A 14,107-nucleotide genomic window follows, 5' to 3' on the forward strand; every position below is an offset into this window, starting at 1 on the left:
TGCCTTAAAAGAGCTTCTGCTGCAGCACAGCTCTCCCATTTACCTTCCTGCTGCACTCAGGTTATGAAACTTCATGGTGAAAAATGCTATTCTTGTGCAGGAAACCCACATGGTATGTGGCAGTTGTAGATGCAGAGGCAGTTTGGTTGAATCACAAGTTTTCTTCCTCAGTTCCCTAATCATGCATTCGCTGCCATATTTCTTGTGGTATTGACACTGCAAGTTCCACTGGTTTTAGTACTCTCAGAAACAAACAAATCTTTCTCAGAAATAGTGAGTTGCTAAATGGACTAAGATCATCTTCTTTGAAATAAAAAGCCTTTTACTATAAAGTTTTTAACCTACTAAAAATTCCTGAAGGTCAGCAAGTTCAGCTCATATAAAACTTGCTGCATGCAGTCTAATCACTGCCAATGTTACAATCTTGGTACTCCATTTGAGCAGTCTCTGACAACTGACTTTTCTATATGAAAGAAACATGTTTAATTTTATTGTTTTATGTTTGAATTTAGCCTTTTCATAACCTATGTTATAGTCCTTCTCTCACTACTAATATTCCGTTCACATTCTTAACTTTAAGTCAAGTGCACATCTGGAAAACCAAAAAATTCCTGCCGTGACTGCTTTAAGAAATGGCTGGATTAAATTTTTCACCGTACAGAGATCACATTCTAATTGGTATCTTGTTATCTTTCCACATGTCTATGATAACAATGTGTTCAAGAAAAAGTGCAGTAAGAATAAATTATAGTTGTAAAGTATCCCAAATGCTTTCTGCTTGCACTGTTTTAAAATAGAATTTACTGCTAATTGTATTTGACATCTGTTCAGGCTTCAAATGAGGGTTCTTTAGGAAAAAGCTAAAATAAAAATGAAAAGCTATATCTGAATTCAGTGTCATAAAAAAGTTTGTATTGGTTTAGTACAGACTTATTTACTGTAGCCTTTAATAATGTTCTCTTGAACTCTGTCATGTAAAATAAGATACAAAGGCCCAGGTTATGCTGGTATGGAGACTGCTTTAGAGAAGGTAGGAGTACAGAGCAGAAGGCTGGAAGAGCAGGGAGGATTAGGAGCAAATTAAAATGTCAGTATGCTCTGACAAAGAATGCACTTTTTTCCCCTGAGTCACATTTTGATATTTTTTTCTTCTCTTATAGGCAAGCGTACAAATGTCTACCACAAGACTAAAGTGTGATATGTTATGTTTTTTACCATAAGCACCCATAAAATGAGCTCCATTGCAGACAGGTATGTTAATAGATATGAAGAGTTTTGGGAGTATTACTGTTCAGTTCTTTCTTTAATAGTCTTTTTTGTATGGTTAATACATTTAGATGTTAACTTATACAAAAATTAAAGAGTGAAGTTTTGGTTATTTTTGACAAGGTTGATTTGGTAATTGTTAGATATGTCACTTTGTAGTCACTGGAAATAGTGATCTCAATTGCTTGAGGTTGATCTTAAAATACATTACTTGTTTTCAGCCATGGAACAACATCTGTGCAAGTTGAGCTGATTTTTAACGTTTAATTGAACTTGTAATTTTTTAGTACTCCAGTTTTTGATTAAGAAAAGCAAATACATTTAAATGATTAGTGTTGCTGCAGGTGATAGTAAAGTGACCTGCTAACCTATTTCAAGGCAAAAGTAATAGCTGAGGTATGTTTTCTACTTGACTCCTTGTGCTACTCTCTCTTAGCAGCTTAGGTGAACACCTGTACTTAATATCCTGTACGTTACAATTTTTGAGACTTTGGGAGATGAAACTTGCATCTAATTTATGTCAAATTAAACACAATTGCAAATAAGAATATAAGCAAAGGGTAAAACTTCTATAATGCTTGTCTAACTTGTCAGTTCTTCTAGTGAAATTTTGTGGCATCTCACTGAAACTTCAGCCTTTTAAATATATGAATTGCTTCTAAAAGCTTGATGTTTATGTAGTAGCATACAAAATAGTAGCTTCGTAACATCACTACTTATCATAATGTACAGTACAATTGTGTGATGGTTTATGGATCAGAGAGATGAGGTAAACATTTTAGAAAGGTTACTTGGCTTAAGGAAAGGAAACATTAGGATAAGAAATTCCAGGATAGACACACAGAGGTCAGTGTGGGCAGCACTAAGTAGACTAAAAGTAGGGAGAAGTTAGAAAAATAATGTGTGAAAGTCCATTATACAGCAGTTTTGGAAAACAGAAGAACAGTTTTGACTTGACTTTCAAAGCAAAAGGAAGTGAAATAAAGGAATTGTATGAAGGATACTGAGGCCTCTTCAAAGGAAAGCCATTCTTATTTTGGTAAATAATACCAAAAATTTATTAAATCAAAATACCAAATATTTTGGTATTTTAACACCTCTTTAGCAGTAGATGGACAGTTGTCAAGCTAAGAAAGTTATGTGATACTTATTGAGGAAGCAAATATAATGAATAGTTACTGTTTAACATTGATAATAATTGTGTATTTATGAAATTACATATGTGGATGAAGTATAGCACATTCCTTAGGTCTCTTCCACTAGTAATATTTCAGAATTTATGAAAAATACATTTTCAATAACTGGAATAGAAATTGCCAGTAAGTAAAAATAAGTTATATATGTCCTCTCCCATGTTTTCAAAAGGGTAAAGTAAAGCAAGTAATCAAGAAGATAGAAAATCAAATTTAAGCATTGTTCAATTAAGTGTTTGTATAGGGCTGTAAGTTCTTTTGAGAAACAGCCTGAGAATCCTTTCAGTTGTATCAGAAATACAAGGTTTTTTTCTTTTATTTTAGTAAATTCAAGCAGAAGATAGAAGACTTAGCTTCAGGTTACTGATGATGGTCCTTGTGAGACATCACAGTAAAACAGTTCCTTACTTTCTTGATGTAGTGGGTATGATGATGGTGAATAGTTAGCTCTTTCCCCTTCCTCCTTTGTGATTTGACTTCAGAGGAGAGGAATGTCCACTCCAACATTTATTTCTTTCCATTTCTTTCAGAAATGACGGAAGCATTTTTGATGGGCTGGTGGAAGAAGATGACAAAGATAAAGCAAAAAGGTAAATTTCAAAGTTATTTAAAGCTAAGAAATGTCCTATACTTGTATGCTTTAACTTACCAGTGTGATTTCTAAACAATAAAAAGGTTACTCTTACAAATAAGCCTATTACTCAACAGCATTTCTTCTACTGTGATTTTTCAGACATATTGTATATTTGTAATTGTGGTTCAATTATTTGTGTTTTGTAAAAGGGTACTTTATTCCAAAGCCTCTGCTGTGCTGTTCCTTGAGGAGGAAGCCATTCTTCAGAAATGGCATTCTGAGATATGGAGCAGGTGTTTTTGTGATAGTTATCACAGCAGAAGTTCTTAAGGGCTGTTTGCATCAGGAACCTGGCAGTAGTATGCAGCTTATAAGAAAGTCCCATGGTTTTTATGAAACATTTTCTGATTTGCTTTCCAGAGTGTCTAGAAACAAGTCTGAAAAGAAACGTCGAGATCAGTTTAATGTGCTTATCAAAGAGTTGGGTTCCATGCTTCCAGGTAATGCTCGGAAGATGGATAAATCCACTGTGCTGCAGAAGAGCATTGACTTTTTACGGAAGCACAAAGGTAACAAGAAATGTTATTTATACATTATTAAATTTTTAGGTGATACTCAATTATTACATAAAATATAAAAAAAATTCAGCTTCCTTAGGGATTTTGCCAAAAAATTGTGAAGTGCTCCTGGAGAAAGATAGTCTTAAGATCATCTAGGTAGCAGAGATGTAACTGTGCTTCTGCTAATACTTAATAAAAGCCAGTACTATTTGTTTTGCCCCATAGTTGTCAATGAAATATGTTTCACAAAGAGAAAATTTATTTTTGAAATAACCTCAAAGTTTTTTGTTCAGAACAGACATTGGTGGTAGTTGTTAAAGTTTTGCTTCACAGGAAAACTGCTGATCCATTTCAGTGGAAGTTCTTGCTGGAAATACTTATTTGATTATTTAGATAAGCCTGTTGATTCGTCTCTCTGGGTTCTACATGAAGCAAGATAAATCACTGAAAAGCTAGTCCAAGAGAAGTTAGTTCTCCTTCTTGTCATGTCAAGTGCCTACACAACTGGCTACTTAAACAAAGGTGATAAGGCAATATTGTGAATAGGTCATTGTGGTTTCCTGCAATGTTTCTCAGCTGGTTGCTTGACAAGTAAAAGTGAAATACAGGTGCATAGAGATCAGTAGTATCGGCATTTTGGCTTTTTTTTTTGTTTGTTTTTAGCTGTGAAAAAATGCCAGAAAAATCTATAAGTACTTTTAGCTAAACTTTTAAAGTTTTAAAATGCTCCCATGGATGTATAAGCCACTGAGTGTGTGTGTTTGTGTGTGTGTGTGTTGTTCTTTAAAGGGCATGTGAAATGTCAAAAATATCAATATCCTTGAACATCCTTGCTATGCTTTGTTCCTGTGGCCGTTTGCATCAGCTGGTGGTGGGATATACCCAGATATGTTGTACTGAAGTTTGTTACAGGTTGTTATTTCTGTCATGAAAAAAATTTTTCCACCAAGTGTACTCTTGTTTATGGCTTATGTTATATATTATGTATATAAAAAATCCCTGTTCCTGCTCCTACACTTGTTCTTAATATGGCACCTTGTGGTTCACACTGCCAAAAATAAGATGAGAACTAAAGAAAATGGACTCTTTTGCTAATTAAATAATTTCCTTGGGTAATTTCTTGGAATAAGTACTAACTAGAAAGCAGTAGGGTCAAAAGAAGAAACTATAAAGTTATGAAATAAGTGAAGCTATTAATGGATAAATAGTTATGTAATTATCAACAGTATGTGTGTCAATTTAAGATATGAGAAATGTTCTTACATGCCCTAGCACATCTCTTCCATTAGTGTTATGTTTCCAGTAACACCAAATGTGTACTAAATATTGCTATTAAAACTGTAAACATAAATAAAAAAGGAGGGGGGTATAATTTGTATGAGAATCCATAGGTGTGGGGGTTTTCTTTCCAATTAAATATTGATTGTGCTCTTCTTAATTTTCTGAGATATGTGTGTCTCATAACAAAAAGAAAAGCAGTATGAAGGCCCCTCTTCTGTAAAATTCTGTTCTTTAGGTTAAAAGGCCTTTGTGAAATTTGATTCTGTTTCAAAATTATTTTATCTTGTATTGGTGATTCTTGACATAAAATGCAGAATGTAGAACAAACGTGTGTCAGTCAGCCAGCAGCACCAGTCATATTTTTTTCTTCAAAGTGCTTTATGAGATAATTTTTATTTTTATTTTTTAAATAAAGGGGCAAAAAGCAGCTCTGGAGATGGTTGCCTTTTAGGGCATGGCACTTTTGTCCTTCACTTGGTGTGACAGAATGCAGCTCCGTGTGGCTGCACATATCATATTAAGTTCCCTAAAGCTCTGTCTGCCAGTGCTTACTAGCATTGCTGTGCAGTGTTTTGCATTTAAATATTTTTGGAAAAAAATGTTGGCAAAGTTCAGAAGAAATCGATTTTATTTTATTTATTATTATTTATTATTTCTATTTATTATTATTATTGATTATTGATTATTTGATTATTGTTTATTTTATCTCCTGAAGTGCTTGGATATGTTACAATAAAGCCAAGTGACCTAGCAATAAGTGGATTTTTTGCTGCTTTATGGTTGAAATCCTACTATGTTCAGCCACCAGGATTTAACTGGGTTGCTTCTGGTTGTTTCTGGACTATTTGCACATTATCCCAGCTTGGTACTCTGACATCAGCTCCAGATGAATTATCTGAATTGGTTATTGGCCAATGTGGATTCTGTTTCTCAATGGGAAAATATGGGAGGCTAAACACACTGAAATTGTATCACTGGGAGCTTGTCCTTGACTAACACTGCCTGTCATCTTTGAATTTGTAAACAAGAAATTTTTTAGAATTAGTAAATGTTGAGGAATTTAGCTGCAGGTAGAATAATTGCAAGTAGTATAGTGATACTCCTACAACCCACAGAGAAATGGTACAGGTCTTGGCTTGGCTAGTAATTTCTTTTGGGAATTCTCAGTGCTGGTGTAGAGTTACTTCAGATACAGAACTTGAAGACTGAAGTTTAATGTTCAAGTTTGGTTATGCTCCTCTTTCTGTTATCTAGCTCAGGAATGTGACCTTACTGCCATTTATCTATGAGTGCAACCTTCTGACAGAACTTCTAGGCATTTCTCTGAAGGTACCAAGTGAAACAGGTTCTTTCTGTAACTTCAGCTCTGTTTGCCCGTATCATACTTGCTCTAATGATGGAAAATGTAAAAGAACACCTGTACTTGTGGTATTTAGAATGGTTTGTTAAAGGCATGAACTTAAGCTTTTATGTAGCATAAAGCCATTCTAATGCAAAATACAGTCTTTTTAATCCTGAAGTAGGATGGTTATAAGAGCCAGAATGAGCCAATGAATCAGACTTTTCCAGTTTAAAGTGAAGATTATCTGTATTCTGTGGAATGAATGCTCTAAGTTCCTGGAATTTTGCCTCCACTTTGGTGGCAGAGCTTTTCATTTTTGTGTCCTTTGACTTGCCCCTCAGTGTTCAGTATCTTTGTGCTGACTGAAAAGCTACATTGGGGTTTATACTTAGGTTTTCTTTATTCTACACTCTCCCTGCTCTGTGCTGCCATTTCAAAACAGATTAGAAGAGTCTGATGAATTTATATATTTTGTGAGCTCTGATAATTGGAAAGTCTTATTTGTTGACTTTTTTTCACCTCTTCTTGCAGCTTTCCACTTTTGGCCAGTATCTTGCATGACATTGCTGTTGTTTGCTGTTATTTTAGTTAAGTCTAAAGCTCTTTTGTAAAATTTTCCCCTTTCAGTGTGGTAAACAAAATTACAAACTGCTCCAGTCCTTTGCATATTTAACTCAATTCCAGGTTTTCTGGCTCTTTAAGCCATGTGAACTAAGACTCTGCCTTATGATCTTTGTACAGATTTGTCCTTTAAAAATCAAAAACCATAAAGAATTGGTTTAGTTCTTCCGATTTGTTTAAATACTTGATTACTTGTCCAAGATTGTTCTTAAAACCAGCACTTCTGTGATGCCCTTGTTATTCATCAAAACTGAAGTGCTTTGAGGTCTCGCTTCTTGTTTCAGTTATCAGTTGATAAGGAAGCATCACTTTCAGAAGCTGGGGTCAGGCTTTGCTTAGCAGCTGTTGATTCTCTCACCTATATATGGAAGTTAATCTGTATATTTCTCAACTCCTGCAGGAATCTCTACTTAAGATTCATCTATGTCCAAATTCATCTGTGTGTTTGTAACAGTCAGGAATTGTAAAGTGGAGTCTGTCATGCAGCACTTAAAAATCTTTGTTGAAAAACTACTCTTTTTTAACTTTAACCAGAAAAGAGCAGGAAGAAGAGAAAGGACAGTGGCAAGTTTTTGTGCAGGGGTTAGAATGACAAGGATTTGCCAAGATACTTGAGCATTAGCCATTTTAATGACATAAACAGATCAGGAATTTTGGCTTTCTAAGTCTTTGTAAACAACACTTTTAATGAAACATTTTATTACAGTCTCAGAGGAAAGAGTAGTATTTTTTCATTATCAAAGTCCATTACTTCAGTATTACCTTGAAGTCTGTAGGACTGTAGCACAAACTGGTTGAAGGGAAGAGGAGACAAATTTAATTATGACACCGGAGAAGACATTTATTTTCTTTTTAAGGAGCAATATCTATATGTAATGAATCAACAACAGAGGAGACTGGAGAGCTTTCTGCTATTTCTTAAGGGTGTATATGTAATTTAGAGGGGGAAAATGGCTTTTGGAAGTATTAATCTTTATACTGTGTATGTGTTTGATTGTAGAAATTACTGCACAATCAGATGCCAGTGAAATTCGTCAGGACTGGAAACCGACATTCCTTAGTAATGAAGAGTTCACACAGTTAATGTTAGAGGTATATTATTTCTGTTTTTCTGGGAGTAGAATAATTCCTCACCAGCAGTCATTCCATTATGAAATTGTTCAGTTTGATGACATACCTTTTTATTTTAATATTTTCATATTTGGTTTGTAACTGTATTAATTCACTGTGTTTTCATGAAGATAAATGATCAAAAATCCTATGTATTCAGAGTTTCAGAAAAGCAGATTTTCTTTGAACTACATTTTCAATTAAATAAACAGAGTAAAAGAGCAAGTCCATAAATGAACATGTTTACTGTCCAAGCGGATATTTTAAATTTTCAGCGTAAGGAATGTACTAGAGAAAGAATTATTATGCCTAAGTTAAAACCCTAATTATGAAAAAGGCATAACATATCCATGTAACTTGTGAGCAATAAGTAAGTGTTAAACTTCCTTACTTGATATACTTTTGAAAACTGGTGTGAGCATTACTTTGCTGAAGATTACATGAATAGTTGCAAAACTACCAGAAAGAAACTTTAATTATAAGCTATATGTCATTGAAAATGAGCATAAGTCATTTATATCTTGTTAAGTGAAACAATTTTTAATAATAGTTAAATGAAAAATATTACAAATTAAACACTTTTTTATTTTCATTCCATAGTTAAACATTTGCTTTGTGCACAGATACACACACACAAAAAAAAAATCTGGGTTTAGATATTTATAAAAAAATCCTCTGATATAAGAGGTTTTTTTGAAGATGTGAGATTTAAAATTTCCTATTTAGAAATACAGTTCTGTCATGCTTTTGTTGGTAGCTTTCAATTGAAATGTTGTGTTGTATTCAGAGGAAAGAAATTTGAGTTCAGTAGAAGATAAGGCAGTCAGAACTGTATTTCACAGTTTTCAAGTCTCAATAAAATCTCACTGCAAACTTCTTTCTTTGAGATTTGGAATACTGAGATTTTTAAATACTAAAATTCACTGATTTTGCTGGCTCTTTTGCCTGTTCTTCTCATAGTTTTCCCACATCTTCTTGCTTTTGTCTCTAGCTCATTTTTATGAGCTTTCTGAGATCTAAAATGGTGACAGAATTAAAAATAACAGGCAGGCAGAGTGGGAGTTGAGGGAAACAGTGTCTCTCTATATGTGCACTTGCTTCTCAAATCAAGATTATTTAACAACAGAACAGTATGGAAATTGTAATACCTTTAGTGTAAAAACAAGATTAAGGATTTTTAGTAGGGAAAGACATTCCCATTTCTGTAATAAGCTAAACTAAAATTGGTCAGTATTATTTTCTGTATTGAATATTGCTTAACATTTTTAGTATGCTCTGTTTCTTTTTTATTTAACTGCCCATTATGTTTAATTTCAGGCTCTTGATGGTTTTTTTTTAGCAATTATGACGGATGGAAATATAATATATGTGTCTGAAAGTATAACTCCCTTACTTGAACATTTGCCAGTAAGTAACAAATTGCTTTCAGTGACATACTGGTTTGTCTGTGGTTGATTTGTGTTCTGATATGAGTACTAATTAATTGTTGGCCTTTCTGGCATTTTAGGACAGATATATGCTTTAATGTTTCTGTTCTTTTTTAAGCACAACTGCTTCCTACTTGTCTGTATTCTGTATTAAACATTTCCTTTGGAAATGCAGAGTGCAGTCAGCACTCTGTAAGAAAGGATTGTGAAGTGCCTAGCATCAGTTTCAATGTAACTAAAGTAACACAGTTGATTGCAGGAGACCCTTTGGAGTTCAGGGCCTCTACATGAGTCAGAAGAGTGTTATGAAAGCTCTAAAAAATTGAAATTTTTTTAACTACTTTTTTACTTCTTTCTTGATAAAGCACTTGATAAGTACATTGCTGCTGGTTCTGCTTCTTAAGTTCAGCATATGCTTTTGGGTGTATCATATTCACTTACCTTTAATGTAGGTGATACTGCTCAGTTGTACATGTAATATTCTAGTTTTTAAAGTTACCTCTGAATAATGTTATTCTGAGGTGAGGCAAATTAATGAGTGTGAACAATTGATGAGTTACATTGGGTGCTTTTCTAGAAGAGAAGGACAAATTCTTTTTGAAGACTAGTTGTCTTACTGTGGTAAGAGACAAAGTAAATTCTCATAAGGTATGCATGATAACAGTCTGAGAATTTTTAAAAATATGCATGTAATTGTGATTTTTTTTTCTTTTAGTAGAATTTTTCAGGTTCTCAGACGTGTTTATTATTGGCTTTTAGATATGATTTATGAATTCTAAGCATACATTTTACGATTCCTCTTTTTTGAGTACTTAACCAAATGCATTTATACATATAATTAGTTGCTCAGTTTTGTTGCATTTGTTTCTGTTGTTCGCAGTTTTGTATACATAGCTATGGAACTGATTATAAAATACAGTAACTCATCCTCACCCAGCAGCTCACTCATCACACTTCACTGGGATGGGGGAGGCAACTGGAAGGGTAGAAGTGAGAAAACTCACAAGTTGAGATAAAGAGTTTAATAGGTAAAGCAAAAGCCATGTATGTAAGTGAATCGAAGCAAGGAATTCATTTACCACTCCCCATGGGGTAGTCATATCAGAGTGAGGTTTTTTCCTGGCAAAATATTAATATGTATTCCAGCAGGTGGCTTTGTTGAGCCAGTAATGAACTGTGGAATTGTTTTGCATTAAAATGGTAGGCTTTGTGACATTGTACATCTTGAATTAATGCTTATTAAATCCTTTTCTTTCAGTCTGATCTTGTGGATCAGAGTGTATTTAATTTTATCCCAGAGGGGGAACATTCGGAAATTTATAAAATATTGTCTTCTCATCTGCTGGAAAGTGATTCCTTGACACCGGAATACTTAAAATGTAAGTAGTTATTTTGAGCTAACCCCTATAGGCAGCTCAGCCCCACACAGCCACTCACTCATTCCTCTCAGTTGGATGGGCAAAGAATCAGAAGAGTAAAAGTGAGCAAACTTGTGGGTGGTGATAAAGGGAGATTAGCAGGTGAAGTCTAAAGCTGTTTGCACAAGCAAAGCAAAATAAGGAATTTGCTTGCTCTGTCTGGTCGGTAGGCAGTTGTTCAGCCATCTCTAGGAAAGCAGGGCTGTGTCATATATGATGATCACTTGGGAAGACAAAAGCCATGAACCCAGATGTCTCCCCCTTCTTCCTCTCCCCAGCTTTTATTGCTGAGCACAGTGCCATACAGTATGGGGTATCCCTTAGTTCAGCTTTCCCTGCTGTGTCCTCTCCCAGCTGCTTGTGCACCCCCAGCCTCCCCACTAGCAGGGCAGAGTGAGATAAAGAGAAGGCCTTTGCACTGTGTAAGTGTTGCTGAGCAGTAATGGACACATCCCTGTGTTAGCAGCACTGTTCTAGTCAAAATCCAAAACAGAGTACCATGTGAGCTGCTGTGGAGAAAATTAGCCCTGTCCCAGATAAAACCAGTACAGCAGTTGTGTTAAAACTATCTACTTGGAATTATACGTGATCAGTTTTTTCAGTTTTATTTAAGCAGAGACATATACTTCAGCCTTGAAGAACAGAAGCGTTACTTTGTGTCGCACCTGCTCCTAGAGTAGAATTTTCAAAGTTTCTTGCCTTTCAGTCTATAACTTTCATGTGTATTTGAAATACAGAGAAAATAATAGATAAGAGCTCTAAATAGAGCTTCTATTCAGATAGTTTTAGCAGTTGGCAAGTATAAATACATAGCAGCCTAATGGAGTTTGGGAGCATGTGCTTTAGTGAACTTAAGTTCAGGGCGTTTTCTTTAATACAGCTCTAGTTTTCAGAGGTTTTCATGTCATTAATATTCAAGCCCTTCATGCACAAAATCTAAAGGAGTTCTTTATGTTAGTTATTGTCATGCTGGTTAAAGGCAGATGCTGTTGATGCCTTAAGATTCTAGCCTTCATATTTTTTAAATCCTGTACTACATTAGTGCACTCTAAGCTCCATATAAATGCTAATTAATTGTTTTGGTCAGACAGAACATTCTCTCTGGGCCTGAGATTCAAGGACACCCAAGAGCCTCAGGCCCCAAGAAGTATAAAAAAAAGTGAATTGTGGGGGGAGCAAACTGGGGGTATCTGACTTCATTACCTGAAGCTGTAATTGGAGGATCAGTTCCTGATAAGTAAATAGACCAAACTTATATCTGCATGAAAATCGTCCATCTTGGGTGTATCCTCTGGAAGGCTTCTGACTGCCCAAGGTGTACCTGTTTGAAGGCCTTAAATAAATATCCACCTTATTCTCTTAATCTTGTCTAGCCTCTCTTCTAGATAGCCAGTCCAAGGCATCACTGGAGACAGCTGTAATCACTACACTTACAGTACCTCAATATGTATTCAGCTTAATTATTCCTGCTTTCCATTTCATGTTGCCTGTGTGCTTCATCAAGCATATAGCCTATTCATTTGTTTTTTTCTTTTCTAGCAAAAAATCAGCTAGAATTCTGTTGCCATATGCTGCGAGGAACAATAGATCCAAAAGAGCAACCTACATATGAATATGTAAAATTTATAGGAAATTTCAAATGTTTGAATCATGGTAAGTAATTTCAGCAGTCTTGGAATGGAATATGTAGGCAGCTTCACAGATAAACTGGCTTGGGACCATGGTGCAAAATGCAGGTGAACCCTAAAATCAGGCTTTCAAAAGAAGATCATGAAGCAGTTTTATCACTTCCATATTGGTGTAATGGAAAAGAAGAAAAACTGCCTATCATGTATTACAGGTCTGTGTATTTGAAAGCAAAATGTAATTATGCTTGATGTTTTCAATGAAAGAAAACTAGTATTTTGTAAAATATTGTTTAAAAGAATGTAAGAGGAATTTAAGCAAATACTTTAAAATAAAGAGTATAAATTTAGTTCAACATAAGCCATATTTAAGCAGGTGACTAACTTGGAGATTAGTGGTACTGAATAACTGCAGTTCTCATTACACAGGCAACTGGGAAGGAAGATGTAGGTTTTCCCCCATTTCAGTTGTGTGCTTTCATTTGACAGGAGTTACCACTCAGATGAGTGGGTTTTTGCTTTGAGTTCCTACTCCCTTCCATTGAAATTATTTTTATTACCTGTGTATAATTTTCTTCCTCTGTACTGCATCTCTAATCTGTTTGGCCAGGCTGTGCTACTTCCTTGGGAAGCCTGTTTGTTTGTCCAAATGGATTCTGCAGTGTGATCAGTAATAGATTTTTAGAAAGCTCACCCAAAAATATTGTGAAAAAACCAGTATGCTGTAAATAAACCTCTGGGTTTTTTTTATCTGATACCAGTATTTCTCTCACAAAATGGGAAGAAGTTGAGGCTTTATTAGTTGTGTAATATTATAGGATGGACAAGAAACCGTTCTGAAAAGGCCAAATATCATGCTGGTCTTGGAATAAGGAGTTGGGAAACTGCAGACCTATTGGTTGCAATTCAATATTTGGAAATACTCTGGAACAAATAATTAAACTATGTATGAGTTTCAGGAAGCTAGCAGGAAATTGAATGGCAACCATTGTGGATTTTTCAGGTAGAAATAGCATCGAATCAGTTCTGCCTCCTCTACCAAAAAGTAACACACTGTGTGAGTAAGAGGATAAAGCACAAATAAATTATGGACTTTTAAAATATGTTTTTGTTATCATATTCTGTTCTCACAAACACATAAGGGAAACACATGTTAATTGAAATTGCTGGAGAGTAGCTGCAGACTGATTGGAAAGGTTACCAGTGCTCACCATCGAAGTGCAGTTTTAATTGACAACTTCTGTGTTTAATCAGTATTTTCATTAATGTTATGAACAATGGAACATAGTTTGCAATTACAAAATAATGCACTAAAAACAAGAGAAGAATTCATCCCCAAATTTAGAAAATAAACTATTTTGGGCTAAAAACTCAGAAAAATTGACTAAGAAAAAATGCAAGTTACTGCATTTAGGAACATTAAACTGTATGACAGGGGTGGTTACAGCCAGCAACATAGGAGTTCTTTAGGAAAAGGAGTTAATGTGAAATATAAACTGAACAAGACTCAATCACCTTGACCAGCCACCAAACTGGGAAAAGGCAAAATCCTTTCTAAAATATAGTTTAAATCACATGAAATAATCCCCTTGTACTTCTTAGAACTTGCATGTCCTCATCCAGTTTTTGATACTTATTTGTCAGAAGAAGTTGGAGAGTTCAGAGCAGAGCAACAAAAGCACAAAGTAGT

The 14,107-nt window shown here is 34.8% G+C and overlaps 1 protein-coding gene across 11 annotated transcripts in view; it reads left to right on the top strand.

Moving 5' to 3' along the window:
- The window catches only part of CLOCK (clock circadian regulator), a 65,547-nt gene that overhangs the window by 31,153 nt on the left and 20,287 nt on the right, over nt 1-14,107 (top strand). For 10 of the 11 annotated variants that reach the window (XR_009277605.1, XM_058838190.1, XM_058838189.1 and 7 more), the window contains 7 exons: nt 1,161-1,251; nt 2,990-3,049; nt 3,454-3,602; nt 7,838-7,929; nt 9,265-9,354; nt 10,633-10,753; nt 12,332-12,445. Coding sequence is in view for 10 of the 11 variants with exons in the window: in XM_058838190.1 (XP_058694173.1) it covers nt 1,205-1,251; nt 2,990-3,049; nt 3,454-3,602; nt 7,838-7,929; nt 9,265-9,354; nt 10,633-10,753; nt 12,332-12,445 (673 nt within the window). In the remaining variant the exon portion in view is untranslated. Of the gene's footprint in view, nt 1-1,160; nt 1,252-2,989; nt 3,050-3,453; nt 3,603-7,837; nt 7,930-9,264; nt 9,355-10,632; nt 10,754-12,331; nt 12,446-14,107 lie in introns of those variants that run through there. The other variant, XM_058838200.1, reaches the window with a different exon arrangement.

Source organism: Poecile atricapillus, chromosome 4 (assembly GCF_030490865.1).
Source record: "Poecile atricapillus isolate bPoeAtr1 chromosome 4, bPoeAtr1.hap1, whole genome shotgun sequence".
Classification (NCBI taxonomy): Eukaryota; Metazoa; Chordata; class Aves; order Passeriformes; family Paridae; genus Poecile; species Poecile atricapillus.